This window comes from Ctenocephalides felis, unplaced genomic scaffold (assembly GCF_003426905.1).
Source record: "Ctenocephalides felis isolate EL2017-DRISC unplaced genomic scaffold, ASM342690v1 CF-g0.4_SCAFFOLD_01886, whole genome shotgun sequence".
Taxonomy (NCBI): domain Eukaryota; kingdom Metazoa; phylum Arthropoda; class Insecta; order Siphonaptera; family Pulicidae; genus Ctenocephalides; species Ctenocephalides felis.
In genome coordinates, this window is record NW_020538040.1 from 47,074,951 (window position 1) to 47,096,992 (window position 22,042).

At 29.4% G+C, this 22,042-nt stretch overlaps 1 protein-coding gene and 1 long non-coding RNA gene across 2 annotated transcripts in view; one reads left to right on the plus strand and one right to left on the minus strand.

The window, feature by feature from the left end:
- Positions 1-3,351, minus strand: part of LOC113376816 (neuronal acetylcholine receptor subunit alpha-7) — a 415,073-nt gene extending 411,722 nt beyond the window's left edge. Inside the window, exon 1 of the mRNA XM_026616883.1 lies at positions 3,292-3,351. Coding sequence (XP_026472668.1) covers positions 3,292-3,309 — 18 coding nt within the window. The 5' untranslated portion in view covers positions 3,310-3,351. The remainder of the gene's footprint in view (positions 1-3,291) is intronic.
- On the plus strand, positions 1,848-20,515 carry LOC113376821. The gene is made up of 3 exons (XR_003367060.1): positions 1,848-2,047; positions 12,338-12,433; positions 20,369-20,515. It is a non-coding gene; the product is annotated as an uncharacterized LOC113376821 (long non-coding RNA).
- Positions 20,516-22,042: the final 1,527 nt, after the last annotated feature.

Genomic DNA, 22,042 nt, shown 5'->3' on the forward strand with positions numbered 1-22,042 from the left:
TGACATTTGTTACCGGTTGTTCGCGCTCAGAACAAAGAATCAGTTACACGAACAATCGGCTGGCTGGTTCGAATATTGATGTTGTGGCCTACGTTCCTGGTAGACGCATACGTAATATAAAATCAGCCAATATGTATGCTGTTGCTTTTGATAAATTCAAATATTGTAAACTGCACGGAAAATTCAGCGGCGCGAAAGCGATAAAGGAACATGTGGTATTAGTTTTTTTGACAATTTTTTGATTGATTAATGCTTGACACATTGCTATTTCATTTATTTTGAACTTGATTTTTCATATACTGTCAATCCTCCGATAACGCGGTGGATGCGTGCCGTGCAATATGGAAACCGTGCTATGAGAAACTCGGATTTAACATAGAATCCAGGCTAATTTGTAGTACGTTCTATGAAAACCGTGCTATGAGAAACTCAGACAGAATTAATACAAATCGCAGCATTTGTGTCGCGCTATATGAAAACCAACGAGACAGGATGAATTATAAATTGTTTTTATTGAATTGAAGAGTAATATAAGGTCGTGATAAAATTAATCAACGGAAAACTTAACTAAAATCTGAATTCTAATAAAAAAATATGCAAAGTAGTATCTTTTTTGGGAAGGCTAACGTTCTGTTCTTTCACAATATCTAAGTACCTACTAATGTTATTCATAGGTTGCGTGCAGAAGGTACTTTTGTTTTTCATATATTTGATCAGCCATCAAAACTATGTACAGTAAATCTTAGCTTTACGCGGCAAATGCATACCGTGCAGTATGGGCACCGTGCTATAAAAAACTCGTATTTAACATACAATTGAGGCTAATTCGTAGTGTGTTCTATGGAACCTTAGTGCAGTATGGAAACCGTGCTATGAGAGACTCAGAGTTGGTACAAATCGCACCATTTTTATCGTGCTGTATGGAGACCAAGAAATACAACTTGAAGTAGGAGTAATACGGACGAAATGACATGTATGACATCGACACCTTATTCAAAAATTGGCGCTACGCATTAGTCAGCTCAAACGTGTTCTTAGGCAGCTATTATATAATCAGGCATGCCTGAAAGATAAAAGTCGATAACAAAACTTACATTAATACCCTTTTGATAGCACGTTACTAGAATCACTCATAGGTTGCGCAAGGAACTTATGGGCTGTTGAACAATAACCGTGTAATAGGAAGTCCGTGTAGTCGGAGGAATGTCTGATTTCTAGCTCCGCGTAGTATGGGAACCGTGTACCCAGAATGCCGTGTTAACGGAGGGTTGACTGTATATATTTTGGTATATGTATATAAACATACTTTAAAGTTAAAAGAACCGATAATAAAACTCACATTAATTCCTTTCACAATATCTAAGTTCCTACTAAAGTTATTCATATGTTGCGTGCCGATGGTACTTTTATTTTTCATATATTTAATCAGCAACCAAAACCATGTATTCTATAAATCATCAGAAATATCCTTAATATGCAGTTGCTAAAATGCAGCTCAGTGGTTAGCTTTTTCTGCTAAGATTATTATTTCTAATAGTGTATATTTATTTATTATTGGCTCAGAAGAATATTTTTCTTAAAAATCCCATTAAAATTTATAATCTTATGTGAAAATCCGATATCACTATTAATTGACAGTGGCCTGCTATTGATAGTGGAGGGATAGGTGGCCATAGTGGCCCTGAACAAGTGGTTGGCATTTGTGCTATGGCCGACCACAAATTTAAGCATATTCGAATCTTGTTTAAAAAACGGTTACAAATAGCACCTGTAGATGGCGTCATTTTTGTGGTTGTTTTGAAGAATTTACCAATTATTTATGTCAGTATGGAGTGGTCTGTGTCCCCGAGCGTTATATTAGTTTTGATTTTGAGTTTGAGTTATTTCGTCTGTTTGTAAAAAAGAAAAATTACACAAATATCGGTTTATGAGCTAGTTTTTTTCAAGTGCGTCGGATGATCTAGCTAAATTATGTAGTGTATATAGTGTTTTGTGTTCTGTGCTGCAAATAATATTCTCGATTATAGACGATACAGTGATGACAAAGGTTAGAATTTTTATATTTTGATTGTACGCTTATGTATATATATATATATATATATATATATATATATATATATATATATGGACTTTTTATAATATTAAATGATTTATTAAAAGTAATACTGTTACACATGACTGTCAAGTTAATTGGAGCGTACTTGTTAAAGAAAGTAAAATGGCGGCTTATGTCACGAGTGATTTTTGAGAGCGCCTTATAAACTATTAGTTGATTTGAACACTGACATTTTTATCAAATAACAACCTGAATGAAATCTTCCAATTTTTTATCTTTACAAGCAAGTTTCGAATTGCTGGTATTTTAATTTTTCAGAACTGTTGAATAGTATCTACAGATTTTTGAGTATTTAAATAATCCAAAATTATAAAATCGTACAAAATATTCCAATCGTACAATTTTGAAAACAAATAATTTTTGCATATCAATTCAACAAAAATAGTTGTTGTGCATAAAAATTTATACATATTTGTGATTTTCAGTAGATTAGGTATATTATGTGTCTGGTCTAATTAGAATGGAATAGAATGAATGGAGCGAAAATTAGAATGTAATGTGTTTAATTTTCTTAATTGAATTAATACAATTACATGCACTATAAGTTTTAATTTAAGTTTGTTTAAAGATAAGATTGGAATGTACGCGATATATATATATATATATATATATATATATATATATATATACATGCATAATTTCATATTTATGCATATTTAAATAAACATTTTTTGACTCGAGGAAATTATCTTTCGTGGTAGTTGCATACAATAGTGCATCAGTAAAACCTTTATTGATGGAATGTAATAAACTATATAATTTCGAGATAATATTCGAGATTTGCAAACTCTAATTGCCTATACTATAGATAAGAGGGATATACGAGTATATAAAATTTTATCAGTTATCACTGCCTTACATCAGAGACTTTTTATTTATCGACTTTGCCAGCCAAATTACGTAATTTTATTTTATTTTCTCTATAAATTATAATAGCATTATTATTGAAACGATTCTTAGTAACGAATTTCCAATAAAGAGGAGCAGGTGAGCACATTATAATACAAAATACAAAATCATAATGTGCCAAAATAATTAGTGTTCTAAACTATGGATGGCTCTCAGTAAGATAATCATGCCCCAATAGTGTTAATCTCGAACACTAACATTTTTCTTGGTAACATTTAATGGTATATCTGCACAAATGCTACTACTATGTCAATAATTGGACTCACCACGTCGATGATCTGCATGAGCGTTAATCCGAAACTCAATTGAAGCGGATCTGATTCGTTGACCACTGGCCTTTCGAGCACATTGTAGTGATCTAACAGGTTGTGCAATAACCTTTTTTCATGATACCCGCATAAAACACCTGAAATAGATCAAACAAATATATTAGTATAAATAACAGCGGAATCGATTTTACGCAATAACAAATGTTTTGTAAATAATGCACAAGGGATGACACTGGATGAAGAGAGATAGCTACTCATGATGGACTTGCATTTGATATATATTATTATATACACATATATTTCAAAAATACTTCATATTTATTCGAGTAAAAAATATTTTTTTAACACATATAATCACAAAAACGAAATTACGATTCTGCCGTAAAATAGACCAATGTTATGGCAAGGCTATGTTATGTAGCGTTTATCATATAACTACTATTGAACAGTACTAAAAACTGTCAAAATTCTATGTATTTGATATGCGGTCAGGCGTATTACACATAAAATTTAACTTCACTCATATGCTATTATGCCACATCACAAAGATGCACTTAGTATAATATTGCCTTTTGACTTTCGTGCATTTCTAAGTTATGTTTTCTATCTAAAGCGCTTGATTGCACAGCAACCATATGGCATTTTAACAGTTTCTAGTACCACTTTATATGGAAAACGCTACGTAACATAGCCTTGTCAAAACATTTGTATATTTTACGACACAATCGGTTCGTGTATATCTTTCGGTAGCAAATATATTAGTGTTGGTATTTGTTGACATAATTGATATTGCTCTTCCCATGGCTTACACTGAAGAGCTATCAGATTTTAAGTTATTGGGCCTGCTTCGGACAGCCTGATGTCAAGCGATAGTGACATCGATTTTCAATTGTTTTATGGGTAGCCATACGTTTTAAAATGAAAATTGATAATTTGTCTTTGCAACTGTTGTTCAATTATATTGCCTAGTTGCTATGAAGTAAAACTACTCACAAATTCTATTTTCAGAATTATCATAGATACAAATATTTACATAACTATGAAACATAGTCCAGCAAATTTAGTCAATTAATTAGTAAATCAGAATTTTGTACAAATATTCTTAAAATTATTACTACTATTAATCAATATTTGAGAGAAAATATTTATCCACATAAAAAAATTGTGATACAGTATTATTTGCCGAATTTAAACATTATCTAATGCTCTTTTATAAATAAATATTGTATAATAATATTTGATAGTACTTCACTAGAGCATTTGTCGAGTTAGATTAAACTCCAACTTGGTCCAGGGAAGCATAGTATGAGAGGTTTCCCATTGCCATTTTACACCGCAGTTCTCAAAATAAGCCATTTTTAGTTGGAAACATTATTTTGATCTAAATATGAAGTTTTGTATGGAAATAGCATAAAAAAATTTTCAAAAGTTTTGCAGAGCGTCAAATTTTCAATAAAAAATGACACATTTTCACTTTTAATTTATTTGTCGCTAAGTTATACACATTTTTTTTTTTAATTTTTACAATTTTTTCCATGCTATTTCCATACGAAGTTTGATTGAATTGAACACTATCTAAAAGTTAATATTAAAAGCTAAAACTTCCAGACAATTGTTTTTTTATTCATTTGGAACCATTTGAGCCCTTGGGAATCGAAAATTGTCATATTAAGGACCACCCTAATATACATATATATATATATATATATATATATATATATATATATATATATATATATATATATACATACAATGATATACGAAGCTGTATTTGGGCAATGCTTTTAGGAGACTTAAGAACATTGATGATTTTCTTGGATTAAGCATTGAATATAAATAATTCAAGATTAAGACCCCGGACGTAACAAAAATCTACTCGAACTCGATTTAGAAGAGAAAGTAATAAAATAAATACAAGTAATTAAATAATTCGCTTAAGGCAGTAAAATCCTAAGAAACCTGAATTTACATTTGGGAGAATTCTGAAACAATATATATATATATATATATATATATATATATATATATATATATATAGAAAACATACAATATAAAAATAATATTGATTAATTACAGTAAAATAGATTACACCGATGGACTTTAGTCGTACTTTTAGCTACTTTTTCTTCAAAGAACGCTTGCTAATGCACATTTAATAACAAATAGTTGGTAATAATCTTCCAATATATTATTATGTTAATATATTATTTATAGGTATTCTTTACTAATAAATAATACATCAATGACTATTATTTATTATTCGATTAGTTACAAAATTGGCGATTATTTTCTCAGCCATCATTTCATAATGGAATTACTGAGAGTATAGTAATAGTGCTGCTTGAGCACTAAGTAAACTTTGATTTATTCAAAAAGGCATTCAAAATATAACTACTCTTTTAAAATTGCCATTCATCTTATTCAGTTAAAGAAATAAAGATGTTTTTGATAATTTATTATAGAGCAGAAACTCTAGTTTTATTGTGTGCTAATGCAGCTTTTCCATGAAGTTTAAGTCACGGTGTGTTAGCATTTACGTGGATGAAAAGAATATATGATGAGATAAAAACTGTCGGACATCTGGAGTAGCATCTTAATTAAAACTGTGTTATGAAAGTATATCGTGAAGTAAGTCGTAGTTCATGAAAAGAATTATTTAAATTGAACTTGTAATAAACTCATAAAAATGCTTTTAAATGTTTTATAAAAAATGTTTGCTATTAATATAATTGAAATGCTATTTTAATTTGACGAGTTGTTGATGAAAGTATGATTTACATTTTTTTCTCTTTTTATAAATTTTATCAAAGGAGAACAAGAAAACGCGCTGTTACTATACGCGAAAGTATACAAATACTAGTAAATTTTATAACAGATGAGACATATATTTTCCACTGTTTTTACTTTTTTGCGAGCACCGTATCGAATTTTCTGTTTTTACTTCTACATCTCTGACTGAAAAACTATCAAAGGAATTTCTTAAAGTGTAACGTAATCTATTAATCGTCTTATAGTATTACCGGAGATATATACATGGCGAGATACGACTCGCAACTCAATGGATCTTGCAGACATGTTACTTTCAATTTATTATGTGTCGTGAATGAATTTAGACGCATTGGAAACAAACTACTAATATTAAGTAAGGACAACATATTTTCAATTCGTTACGTTGAAAACGTATACGACTGTGCTATAAAGACAACTGTAGAAATTTAACTGAACCTACCAACAATTCATGTATATCTATATAAACCGCGCGGTCAAATTGACCTACAATTAGAAAGTTATCTATTTTATTATTTAATTCAGATAATGATTTTTTTTATTTATTGTTATCTGTTATGAATCATTTTGCCACCACTTAATTTGCAAAGAGATTTATATACAATAAACTTTCAATAGTAATCTATATAAAATAAACTTTAAATTCTAATTTATATACAATATAATATCAAATTTATAAATTAAATTTCTAAATTATTCTCAATAAGAAATTCATTATTAATACTATATATGTTCTCAGAACTAATTATAAGTAATTGGTGTGTGCTAGTCGGAAAATCGATTTTCTCTTTTTAAAGCTTCTCGTAGAATTTTTCTCTTGTAGACTGGCATGGAGCAGATAATGATTGATATATTGTTTAATGTACATAAAATACAGGAATTTTAAGAAAAAAAAACTAATAAAACTAAATATTTATACAGTTATATGCATACACAATAATCTTTATTCGACTTTCTCACGTTGTTTATCAATTATTTTAGTCTGAAATGTACATATGACGCAAATATATTCGTTTCATAGCTTTCACAAAATTATATTCTTTGACTATTTCTGTGACTGCACAAAGCCGAACTTATGGACAGTGTTGATAAAAACTTGAGGTTTTGAATATGCATCGCCTAGTTAAAAAATGACTAAAACAAAAATTCGTGCCTAAAAATGCTTTTACTAGTCCTCTCTTTATACACAGTTTATACATTTATCCAGCTAGGGTTAAAATGGTGAAATTTACCTTAAGTTGCCAACTACAAATTTTAGATTTTATGTTACGTTTCTAAGCCATTTGGCCTGCCACATTTTCACCAAACAATGTACTAATAGAAAATCTAATATCTTTGTGTTTACTGTGAGAGTAATGAAGATTGGTTTATACAAAATGCTTAAATATCTGTGAATGAATCTATCTTGGATAGTTAGTTGTTCTAAAACTGATAAATTGAACAATTGATGTTGTTCTAAAACTGATACATTGAACAATTGATGTTGTTCTAAAACTGATACATTGAAGAATGCAACAATCTCTCTTCTTGTCATTTTCTGAATAGAGAAAACCATTTAATACATATTTACTATTGACTTCACATCATACACCATCCAGAACTTTGTTTTATTGCCTGGTTCATTTGGTATATTTTGTATAAATCTGCACCTGAATTTAGACGGGAACAAATCCCCAATTAACATTTTCAGCGGTCAAATTGACCGACCGCGGTAGTTAGGCCATATAACAATATTTTTTTGAAAAATAGAAAAAATAATTAAAATCAAAAAGGGATGAAAATATTATTAGTATATTCTAAGAATTGTCATATAGTTTGATAATGATATTCTATCTTGACCGGCGTTGGTAAATTTAGTGTTATAATTGTTTTTTTTTTATTTCATAGAATGATAGTCGGCGTCCCGGACGGCGGGAGGCCCCTACTAGTGTAGGAAACGAACCGACCGCAACGGTATCATACCATTCGAGCGCGGTAGAATATTGGTATGCTGTTGGTTTCGATGTTTACATGTTTGCGCATTTGAAGGGAATTATATCACGTACAGGGCCCAAGCACTATATTGGCAGTACCGAGCTCACCGCCACATACACGCCCATTTCTGCGAACATATTATATATTGAATATTTGATCCGAGGGGATTTGAATATAAAATCTCCGTTTGCATTAAAGTACACGCAAGAAATACAATCAGGTTATATTCATTTTATAGATGGCAATTTTTCTCTCTGTAAGACCACCGCTAAGCTTTGCGCGCGTAAATTTTAAATAAACTCTCTTTGGAACGAAATATATTTGTTCAGGCTTTGTACTTTTTTAAACTCTATGCCTACGCATGTTCGCGATTTATGGGAGCATGCGTTGTTAATAAATTTCTACGAGCAAGGTGAACGTTTAGTTATCTTCTGATGTTTACCTAATGATAACAGATTATGACACTTTTATGTCGAAATCGCACATATTCCTGCAGAAACTGTGCAATTTTACAAATTGCATCATGTTATGACTGTACATTATTTTTGGCGAAAATAATGTAACACAAGTATTGCAAGATATATATTTTATTTAAAAAATTTGATAATGAACTATGATGCGGTATTTACATGCATAAAAAATAATTGTTATCACTCTTTATCCTGTAGTGAATAATTTTTTTATGATTACTTAAATACCTTTCGCTACAAAAAATTTGGGAACCAATAATTTGAAATCATTGCATAAAATAACATGATATGATATTTGAGGTTTTTCTACACTTGATTATGTTTATTATCCTGAAAAAAGGTTTTTGCATGAAAATTTTTTTTTATTTATTTTTTATTTGGCTTCGCTTACTCTGAGCATTTAGCCACCTACAACATTTATTTACATTCTATACTAATTTTACATCATATTCAATCTATATTCTATTCTTCTTATACTATATACTTTCTTTCAACTCATCTTCTTCACATAAATCCTATTCCTTTTACGTAGTTCAACTTAACTTCATTCTTCCTTATTTTTATCTTCTTACTTCTTTCTACTATTTCATTTTTTTATTTCCAATTCTAATTCAATTTTTATACATTCTAATATCTTATACATTCTAATCATTTTTAACATACATCTTACAATTGAAATTCTATACATTCTGATATTTTTTTTTTTTTTTTTTTTTACAATTGGAAGCGCCAGGGATCGAACCAACGATCTTCGGCATGTGAGTCGGACATGCTACCTCTGAGCTATGTCCGCCACTGCATGAGAATTAAAATTTCTAATTTTGTGTTTTGTCGACAAAGTAAGTCATTCTGGGTTGTTCGACACTGTAATTAATAATTGGAATAGGTAGGTGTGTGTAAAACTTGACCATTCGTAAATATTTTTTTTTTAAAACGAATCTCGATTTCCAAAAGTGAAAGCCAATTGATGAAATCAGATAAAGACTTCGCCTAGCGAGACTATAGGTGGAGCCGTTTCTTCAGTATTAACATAAAAGTTAAAAATTCCTCGTTGGCGTTTTTGCCAAAAACTCTGAACCGATTTGGAAAATTCAACAGTTAAAAAAATATCAATTGGAAAACGTTCAGATTAGTTCTTGGTCAATATCGGCTAGAATGTTCTTGAAACAAACTTAACAGTTAATTGTTGAAACAAATGTTTTAATTTTCATGAAATGTTATATGATAAATTTTCAACAAACATTCTAATATATTACTATAGGTCTGCAAAAAATTGGTTTAGTTATAAAAACTCATCGATGTATCGATAATAGGGTATATTCAATCTCCAAATTTTCTATGATCAGTTATTATAGATTAATTCGACTGTTTGCTGCACATCTCGGAAAGTTCTTACTACTTGCCATAAGGCAAAATGTTACATATGTTAATGTACTCGCTATATATATTTTCTACATTTAACATTTTTTAAAGTTATCCGATTTCAAGATAATTTTCATTTGTTACAACGTTTAGTAATATGGTTATCTTTATAATGGTAGCTTTACTTGTCTAATAAATGTTCTCTCTGTGAGCGACTTTTCTCTATCTTTATATATCCGGAAGACACGTGTTTCAAATTTAGTCTAGTAGCTATTGCAAGTGCGCCATGGTGTGTGGTCTATGACATTAAGCATGAGAATCCAGAATAACGTTCGTAAAAGATTTTATTAAAAAATGGAGCAAAAAGTATAACAAAAGCATTGTCAAAAATTTACGAGGATCAATGTAAGAGACGGAAAAAATATTAACGAGCACAAGATTAAAGAAGTAATGGCCCACGGATTTAACACAATAACAAGCTAAAGAATTAGTAACTTCAAAGTCTTGTGCCTGGAGAAATTCTTTAATGTCGATAATATTAATGAATTACATTAAAACAGTAGCTTCAATACTGAGGAATATAAACTATTTCAATATTGAATATATGAGAGTTATTTTATTCAAACTTCAGTTTTTTTATTTGATTTATAATCGAAATATTCGTTTAAGTATTTTGACGTTTGCATGCTGTAGTACTGTAGTTTTGAAGGAGAGCTAAAACGACATAAGTGGTTTGTCAATAGGTATTTGATCACAATTTCTGAAATTGTGCACCAAGTTGTCGAAAATTATCCAAATTTTGACAGGGGTTCCAGACCAGGACAATATGTTATAAACGGCTTCTACCCACTTGTCAACACCTTCTAAAAGAACCAACAAGAACAAATTTTGTTTTCAACCGATTGGTTCTATATGGAGAGCTTGTGATCTGTGTATTGACCGTGATTCAGTTCAGTTTAGTACCCGTGATTTGGGTCCAAGGAATCTGAATTTCTTAGAAAGATCGATTCATAGTATAAGGATAAATTTATAGACAGGTTGCATTAATAATGGGATTTTTTTGAATGTTGAAATGGTGTAATAAAAATGACTAGGGTAAACTACATTAAATGCTTTTTTGACAAAAATGTAAATAATTGGAAAAACAGGATAGACTATAATCTGACTGAATTAAAAATTAATTTATTTTTATAACCATATTTGTTTATGTTGTTAGCTTTGCCTAGATGGCGTCACTGTATTGTACGAATGTTGGTATGAATGATAGTATGCATCTATATAAGGTTCATATGGGTGGTTGATAGAAGAGGAGCAGTTAGAGGAAGATTAAAGATTATAGGGAGAAATATCTATGTTGATATAGATATTTGAGATAGTTAGTAGAGACATTAAATGAGTATTTACAAATAAAGTGTATTATTATTATAGACAACCAGAATCCGCAATTATATTTATAATTTTGTAAAAAAATGTTTGCTAAATAAATAAATAAAAAAATAAATGCTAAATTTAATAACTGTACAAACGTTAAATTTTCTTTCAATCTTCCTAACATCATGATTCACATATTAAGATAAAAATGCAGAGTTCTACTTAGTTACGTAAAATTACATACGTATTAAGCGTGTTATATATTATATTGCTCATATTTTATTCGTGTAACGTCCTAAATTGCAAAGAGATGTAATTTACAAAATGTTCAATTTCTGTAAATTTCTGTGAAATATCGTTGCCTCGATCTGTTATTTTCTCGTTTCATTCTTTTCGTCATATATCGTTCATTCTTTCGTTACGAAATACGAACCTCCAGCTTGCAGTTGGATGCAGAACGAAAGTTAATTGAAAACGTGTCGATTGATGGATAGCGAGCTGCGCCACATGGCATTTTTATTTTTTTCCACCTCTTCGAAAAAACGTACGATGCAGATATTTTGTTCCGATGTACGTCGAAAGATAATGATATATACGCCACTATCGGGTATCAAAGAGATTTTTTTGAGGCATGATATATATTGATAGCAAAAATTAAACAAAGCAGATTATATTGATATTGACAAAGTTATTTTTATTGCTGATCTTTGTATAATACTTCGTATATATATATATATATATATATATATATATATATATAATAATAATAATAAATGGTAGTCTGCCCGAAGGCAGGTCCATGGTGTGAGAGCCACCACAACAAATGATTTCCTTGCCCTTCATCCCATAACCTATTTATTTATTTATTTTCCTTTCCAAACGTATATATATATATATATATATATATATATATATATATATATATATAATAAAATATCAACTCTATATGCTTAACTTTCAAAAATCATTTCCAATCGATTTTTGCTGAATGCCGATAGATTTCTATTCTTGCAATCGTTACATTAATTTAAGCGTTTCTGACTCCAATAAATATTTCTAAATTTTATCTTTTTTTCTAGGTTGTCGACACGCCTGGAATTGTTACATTGCAATCATTTCGCTACGAGAGTCGCCTATAGATGACATCCAGTGCGTCGACTTTAGATTACTTTGAGGTAAATGATCAAAACTTCTAATTTGTTATTGCGTTTTTTTAACTTCCCGTAGGGCCGAAAATCGAAATTAAAAATATTTACATTTCTCGACGTTTTGAAGGTTTCTGAACATTTTGGCATACCTCAGAAAAAATGTGTATGTGTGTGTGTGTATGTATGTATGGATTAAATTTTTTAGTCACGTTTTCGGGCGCACGGATCAACCGAGTTAATTCGATGATAATTAGTTTTTGGCAAAGGCAGGTCGAAGATACGGAGCTAAATGTGCATTAAATGGAAGTTTTTGAGAGAACTAAGCATACGATTTAAATGATTGAAAGAACTTTCTGCTTGTCTTAACAAAATAATTGATTTTGGAAAAAAAAAATTGTTTCAACTTTAAAAAAAAAAAAAAAATTTTGTATGTTGAAAATAATTCAGATTTTATTTTTAATTATGACTATAGTTCTAATATACTTTAAACAAATAATTTCAACTTTGCAATTCAGTTTATATAATTCTTATAAATATTAGTCAATGTTACAATATTTATAATAATCTATTTAAAAACATTCAATATTTCGTTACGGTACGGGAAGTTCCAGCAATTTGCCTTAAGGCACGATGCCATACACCCCACTAGTTATTTTTTTCTTTCGTATTTGTCTTAGTTAAAGTTGTTAAGTTTAGTGTTAAGTTAAATTTCTCTATTTGTTTAATCTTCACCCGGAACGGACAAGAAATACATGTCACAATCGCACCCGCAAAATTTGTTAAAACCGTACCCATCCATACCCGTAAATGGATTATTATTTCGCTTGACAAAATATCTTATAATTATTAATAAACATATCTTAATAAGCAATCTTTACAGTGATGCACTACGCTTTATAGAACTCAAGTCTCTGAATCAAATAACTATGGTTATTATATTATACTGATACAGTGTTTCTTACATTAATTTGTAACCATGAAATTTGATTACCTATCTTAGCTAGTGTTTATACTTGCGTATTTCCCGAATTAATGCAGATAGTCCTAATATCATCGACTAACATGGGAAGAAACTTAGATATGTTTATTTTATTATGATTACACTCGTAGTATAAACACAATTTGCTTGCAAGTACGTGTAATTTGGATGGAAGTGCAGATTTGAAGCGAGTTTAGCAAAGTTTGTAGTAGCAGTATTGTTGCTAACGATATTTAAAACTTAACGGATAAAGTTCAAGTATAAGATTTGCTTCGTTTTCGTTCAGGACTCACCTATTCATTGTTTAATTTTTAGGAAGTTTTTAATAAATAAAAAAACTAACGCCAACTAATAAGTATTTCTGTTTTATATGCCATGATGAATAATTTCAATATGATTTGAAACACTAATAAAAAACACAAATAAAAATTGTTTTTCCTAAATATTTTTTTTTTTCAAAAATAGAATTACTATTAATGCATTTATTCTGCCGCACAACAGATCATTGTTATGGCAAGGCCATTATGCTCCTGAATTATACTTAATATTGTCAAAATGGCATGTATCTGCTGCGCATTCAGGTGTTTTACACATAAACTGCAATGTCACTTATATGTTATGATGCTGGGTCAGAAAGACTGTCATCTAAGATCTTTTTTTGACATTCGTGCGGTTTCTAGGTTAAGTTTACGATCTAGCAACCAGAGAAGTACGTCTGACTGCACAGTAACCACATGGCTTTTGACAGTATTTAGAACAATTTAGTATGGAAAGTTCTACATAAGATAGCCTTCCCATAACATTGGTCTGTTGTACGGCAGAATCGGTCCATAAATTATATCTTTTCGAAGTATCTTTATGTTAGTTAAACTTAGTACTAGTGCCAAGCACAGTAGTAAAGTAAATTTTTATCATTTTTGCTAATTTTTGTGAAATTGAAAATTATTATTTGAAATTACGAACGAGACAGGCTCTTAAACACGCCTTTGAAATTTTGCATTCGGATTTTTTCGTATTATAAAGTAGTTGCAAAAATTCAATTTAAATCTGTATTTTTCGAAAACTTGGAACAATTTGGGACAAATAATCTAGATTCGGGACAAATATTGCTTTTAGAAAAACCCAAGAAACGGCTTTTACTGAGTCGTTTATATTTCTAGAATATACGACATTGTTGCCAATTTTCATTCTGTACGAACAATAGATAAAATATTGATTCTATAAATAACTACCAGGGAATACCTAATAAAATTTGTAATTTGTTATCATTTACCAATATTATAGTAAAATTTACAAAAATATTTGGAAATTCCTAACTTTTCAATTAGCTCAAATCACATCATTAATAAATTTTCATAAATTTTACAAATTTTTAAATTGAATAGTTACTCAGACTTAACTAAACCAAAATGTCCAGTTTCTATGCAAATCACATGTGGGATAATCGATTGCTATAATCTTGAAAATAAAATCTTATTTTTATCTGAAAATTATGTGTAGCGAAGGGTGAGACCAGGATATTTTTCAACTGAACTCCCATCATTTTTTATCGATCATATGTTTCCCTCATGCACTCGTTCGTTTTATTTATTCGTATAATTTACCATTTTTTGCTACACAATGCTATATAATATTTTACTCCTCTTCCATAACGTGGCATTTATTTTTAATGCCCGCATGTGCTTCATGTGCAATAGACATTTTGCTAGAGCTTAGTGGAGCGAGTACCATCCGCAAACACATTTCGTATTTTATGTCATATGTGTTTTTTGTTTCCGAATACATTCAACAAAAAATCTTTCGACGGCACTTTCCTTATTTTTATGTACGTATAGCATAGCAAACGTTGTCCCTACTTGAACTTGGAAGTTAGAGGATTTGGAGAATTAACTGGTAAAGTTACAAATATTTAAAGCTCAGCTTAATGGTTTTATGGTTAGAAAGTGGATTAGATTCAACGGTTTCTGGCTTGAGTTTCACCTTTGCCAGCTTGATATCAAGCAGTAGTGATGTCAGTTTTTACTGAATCTTGAAGATCTCGTATGAAGTGAAAATACATCTAATATAATTACAACAGCAAGAAAATGGTTAACTACTAGCTTGCTTTTTGTATACAATAGGTTAAGAAGTGTATAACAAACACACATTATTAACAACTATTTCTGACTGCTGCTGAAAAACAAAAACTAATTTTAAAAAAACTTATTCATAAATACACCACCTTAAATTTTGTATTAAAGTGTACATTTTTTTTAACTTCCCGTAGGGTAAGCTATTTTGTGTGGGTTGTGCATAAAAATGTTCGACGATTTTAATATTTCAAAAAACATTCGTATTGACGGCGAAGACGTGCTGATTAGTTTTTGGGAAAGGCAGGTACAGCCGTTTTGAAGATACGGGGAAAAATGTGTCAATAATGGTATTTCAGTTATTGAGATAACCTAGTGTCCGATTTGAATGATTCGAAAAACATTTTATTTGCATTTGCGAAACAAAGAACTGATTAAATTTTTGAGGAAGCAGATCCAGCGATTTCGGAGATCCAATAAAAAAAGCGAGAAAAGCCATTTCGTACAAATGATCATTATAGATATGCATATCAGAATATCGGACATTTCATAGTGTTTTTGCTCGATATTTTGCCTGTAAAACAGCTACGCAGCGCGATTGCTTTGAAAAAAGTTCAACATTTTTGAAAGCTTTTTTAAAAAAATAAATTCCAGGTACGGAAAGATTCAACAATTTGCCTTAAGGCACGATGCCATGCGCCACTATTTTTTTGTTTGTTTGTAAATTGCATGAAATAATATATCTTCTTCTGATGGTGTAAAAACAGAATATTGAACAAAATAAAACATTGACTCACTATCATCGTTTTTTGCTACCGGAAAAAGCAATGCCCAAAGCAATGAGTATTCCGACTATCTTTTTCGATACACCATATTAAGTTTACTGTTTCATAAAGAATCACATCTTATACACGAACGTGGACTGCATAACTGATTTTCACGATACACATTGAATATTTTATGATGGCTATATCGACTGCGGATTTGAGACATTTTTCGGCAAATAACATTATTTAAATAAAATAATATTGAAGGTACTCTACTCTCGATAATACAAACATAATTCATTCTAAAACCAAAAATTACTATTTTAAATATATTAAAACTATTTGTAATTAGGATTTAGTAACGTTGTGAATATGAATACTAACACATTTTAATACAATGAACTTTACAACATAATGTTTTACATTTTGTAATTTTTTTTTAAATATATTCAATATATTTAATATACTTTGATAATGTGATCAGACTCATTATTACATCAAACAAATTATCATAATTAAATTAATTACAGTAGAATATGAAGTTCGTACGATATCAAGACTATTACAATGAAAATTGTATTACAATTATGTAATGCAATCGACAATAACATTTTTTATTATTTTTTTATTTTTTTATAAAATACAATCTGTCTGAATAGAAAAACATTGAGTAACTATTTTGGCAAATAACATAGAATTTTAAAAGGAAAACCCAGTGGTTCACTTTTTATTAATATACTAAATTATATCTTAATTAAATTTTGGTATAAATCGAGAATAACATGAAAAAAACAGTTATTTATTATTATTAATGCGACACATTCTGCACATTATATCACAAATATAAAATAATCTTCTTTAATTGTTAAAAAAAAAACAATTTAATAAATATCGCTTAGACATTATGTAAATGAAATTCATAGTTCACTAATAGAATTAAAAGAGCTAAATTGAAATTTGATGTCAACTGCTAGTTTTATTCAAATTTACTTGGCTAAGTAAGTTAAGATTTGAAGTCGTAGCATTTATACATTACTTTTAATCTACTAAATTAGTGGGTGTGAACATAACGTTAAAAACATTACCTCACCACTTTTTCTCAGGAAAGGTATCTCACGTGGTAACTGGGAAATGTACTTTTAATAGAATTAACGAGCTTGACACAAGCTGCCTCAAGTGCATGAAAGTTGTGTAGTTGTGGTACCAAATAAAGGTAATTTTGAATTCGTTTTCTTGTACCTGAAGTTATTAAGTTCAATTTATTGTCGGTCGTTTGGATATACAAATAATTAATGAATTAATGATTTATTAGTTTGTTGCACTCATTAGTAGTAAATAATTGTTTATGTAATAATGTCTATACATTTTAATGAACAATTTATATATAACTACAGAATAGGCACAGTATAAATCATGATTTAAATATATATAAATATTACAAAAGTTTACAATCGTGTAATGCTGGAATGGACTCGCCAATGTTCAGCTTTAAGAATTTTGCTCTTACAATTACCAGGTTTAAACCAGACCTCAAAAAACCTGATGTCAGGCTTCATCTAAATAGATTTCAAATACGATTTTACGTAAAAATCTTTTGGTTCATTTCTGCGACATGTATGACATCACTATTAAAAATATCAAATAATAATCCGATCGCGAGAAAGGACAACACCTGGGACAATTTTGCTTGGCTGTGAGAAAATTCATCACAACAGTTCATGAATCCAAATAGAGTAGTTATGCTACTGTTAGAATAAATATATGAAAAAACGTAATGCCAGAATAATAAATAATGATGAAAAATGGGTGTTAACAACTTTACATCAGTTCTTGGTGGAAATTTAGCAAATGCAATAAAAAATATTATATTAAATAGATTTTACCAGTACTTTATATAAATAATGCAATAAAACTAGTGGGGTGTATGGCATCGTGCCTTAAGGCAAATTGCTGGAACTTCCCGTACCGTAACGAAATGTTCGAGGAATATTGAATGTTTTCAAATAGATTATTATAAATATTGTAACATTGTCTAATATTTATAAGAATTATAGAAATTTAATTGTAAAGTTGAAATTATTTGTTTAAAGTATATTAGAACTTTATTCAGAATTAAAAATAAAATCTGAATTATTTGCGATATACAAAGAAAATTTGTTTTGAAAAAAAAATTTACAAAAATTTTGAAACAAAAATTTTGTTTCTCCAAAATCATTTTTTTCTGTTAAAACAAGCAGAAATCATCACGCATTCATCATTCTTAAATCATTTAAATCGGACGGCATAGTTTTCTCAAAAACTGCCATTTTTCGCACATTTAACTCTGTAACTTCGAAATGACTGGGCCTGCCTTTACCAAAAACTAATAAACACTTCTCCCAATCATTAAAAATTGAATGTTTTTTAGATCATTCAAATTGAATGCTCCGTCCTCTCAAACACTGGATTTCTATTTTCTTTGCTCTTTATCTCCGTAACTGCTGGACCTGCCTTTGCCAAAAACTAATTAGCACATCTCCCTATCAATAGGAATAGAATCATTCAAATCGGTTGATCTTTGCGCCCGAAAACGTGAACGAAAGAATGCGGACACACAAAACACACACATATGAACATTTTTTCTGAGTTATGCCAAAATGTTCAGAATCCTTGAAAACGTCGAGAAATGCAAAAAAAATTATTTTTGGTTTTCGGCCCATTATTATAACTACCCTAGGGGAAGTTAATAAAAATGAAGATGAGTTTTTTATATAAAAATTAAAAACAAAATTATAAAAAAATCAAATTGTCCTACGAAGCAGTTGAGTTGTTGTTTTTGGAAAGTTTTTTGCAAAGTTAACTACCAAAACGTTTTGAACTTATTTATTGGGATAGGGGGATGCCTTTCGAAAAATAATATTATTTTTAATTGTAAGTAAGTAAATAATCTCAATTGAATATTTTTAAAATGGCACAATCCCTTGTTGCGCTTCGGACTAATTCATCCATTTTTGACGCTCATTAAAATATCAAACTATAATAACTATATAACTATAAATTCATCAAATTTACTGAATATCTTTACTGGACAGTTGTAAATAAAAGAGTTAAAAATAAAAAAAAATTAAAATATCAATCTTTAATGCGCAATCACTTGGCAACTAAGGTCCAGCACCTCGGGGTCCCAAATACGAATATCGGGTCCTCGTATATCGTGAAAACTTATCTTTCTATCGCATTCTGATACGCGTTTTAGTTCGCACACATAGACACATGTGATGGCCTACTTAAATCTGTGTTGGCTATTGATCCGCAGGCTTATCCAATATTCATATAAAGTGCAACCGTGACCGGCTTGGCTTATATCCAGTTTACTCCGCGAGGAACACTCAGCTTTCGATTTATGGAACTTTGTGATCAATTTTTGATGACGTTTCACTGCAATGACAAAATTGATACAATTTTTTTTACTTCTATTTCATTTCCATTAGACAAAGTGTTGTAATCATTACGTGTCTTGCACCCTTATAGCTGTAATATTAAATTCTGTTTGTATGAGGATTCATTTTTTATGTATTCCTCCTGTTTGCAGACATTTTCTGTATAGAATGGTTATCAAATTTTGTTAATTTATATAAACATTTATATGCATGTACATATCTTAATATTGTATATGGATTATAATAAATATATTACCAACAAACCACTCAATATTACTGATGTATAATTGTTGATCAGTAATTTGCGAATCTGTGCAGGCTATAATCGCGGTGAAATAGTCACGATTAATCGTAACACAAAATAGTACAATTTATGGAACAAGTTTATGATTGAATGTACAATTTATAGAACAAGTTTATGATTGAATGTACAATACATTTGTAAAAAATTAAATTGATAATAATACAATGATATGAGAGACTCTGTTGGGCTGTTTCTACTCTGGTGACTCTGAAGTTGCATTATTTGCTCAAATTTAATTATAATATATTATATAGAATTGCGGTCTTTCTTACATATGTATGTATGTATATAATATATATATATATATATATATATATATATATATATATATATATATATATATATATATATAAATATAAAAATATTTTGTTTCAAAATTCTGAATAATAATTCGTACTATGTAAAACTTACAACTTTATTTCAGTACAGTAATAATGGTATTCGTGTATGGATGGGTGCGACAGTTTTCATTACTTCATCTTGTGTTCAGTTTATGTGATGCATTGTATTCAAAATTGATGTCGACTTGTGGATCATAAAATGATGAAGTTTTCATCCGCACACTTTATCTAGACACCAAAAATATTATTACAAAATAGTAAACTGAATTTGCTTCTGAATTTAGTTATATATTTGCATTTTTTGTATTCAATAAAAACTAATCTAGTTTTTACTATCTTTGTTTTTTTTTTATTTTTTGTCTATTAGACTATATTTCCTACGTTCAATATGGCTTTTAGGTAGTTGATTCATAATGCTTCTTGCAATAACGAAATATAGCATTTAGTACAAATATTGTAATCCTTGATTATCATTGAAGTGAAATATTGCAAGGATCATTAGTTTTTGATAATTTTGAGAACATGTCTTCATAACAATATATGCGCACCGCATTATGTTTTTATGCACCTTTGAAAGTCGATGTTTATGTTTGGAATAAAATCATCTTTAACTTGTCGTGCACAAAACTGCAAAGAACATTTTTAGGTAGATTAAATAATAAATATGTTTCAATATCAGAAATGAAGTTTTCAATTGCATTCTATATATATATCTATGTACCAACGAAGACAGTCTAGAAGATTTGCTATAATAAATTATAATACATTTAAATAGGTTTTGGGCCGTACATATATTATAATTAACGAGAGTTTGCCTTTATAGTAACAATATCGGCCTTCAAAATTTGCTGATTCAAACATGCAAAATTCAACAAATAGCAACTAGACTATTTTGGTCTAGAATTTTGAAAAATGATCATGTTTTTTCCGGATATTTTCAAATTTTAACTGTTCAAGAATACGTTTTCAAGAGGATTTTTCAAAATTCAAATTATCTTTGAAGATACAGCTGTTTGATCACGATAATCCGATTGTTTCCTTCATCCGCAAAACTTCAAATGCATTTTTCTCGAAACTGATTCATCTGAAATTTTTACGTTTTCTATATAGAATTTTCTTCAGTGTGAGCTTAAATCATTCGATTCTAACTATTTGTAAAAAACTCGAGAATATTGAAATAAGTTGTAATTTTTTTTTTCAGGCAGTGGCTAATTTGTTAAAAACCATTGTTTAACTCGTCCTTAGTTCATTCTAGATATCATTCTACATTAATCATATATAAATATGTTTTTCATCGGATTATCAGCAAGGCTGAAATTATGGGTATGGTCTCAGGTGCCAATTTTCTTCAGAATCGCCACTTCATCACCATTTAAAAATAAAACTTTGACTAATTTTTTTCTCTCAAAGTTCTCAAAACATTAACTAATATCTTATAAAAAAAATTATAGTAATAATATTTCTTGCTTTTTTTAGGGTCCAGAACGTAACGTAATAAAGTCGTTCTTAAGTTAATTTTATGCTAAAAAGAGCTCAAATTTTCAATCTCAAAAATATCCATAATTTTATATGAATACCTAAATATTATTATATATACAATTACTCCTTTGTAATTGTATAAAGCGTATTTAGAAATATGCAAGCATAAAGTTCCAATTTGACTTTTAGTAACCATACTGTTTAAGCTGGATGAACTATATCATAACAAATAACACGTGTCAAACAAAAATTTATCAAACTATGTTCAGTAAAATTTC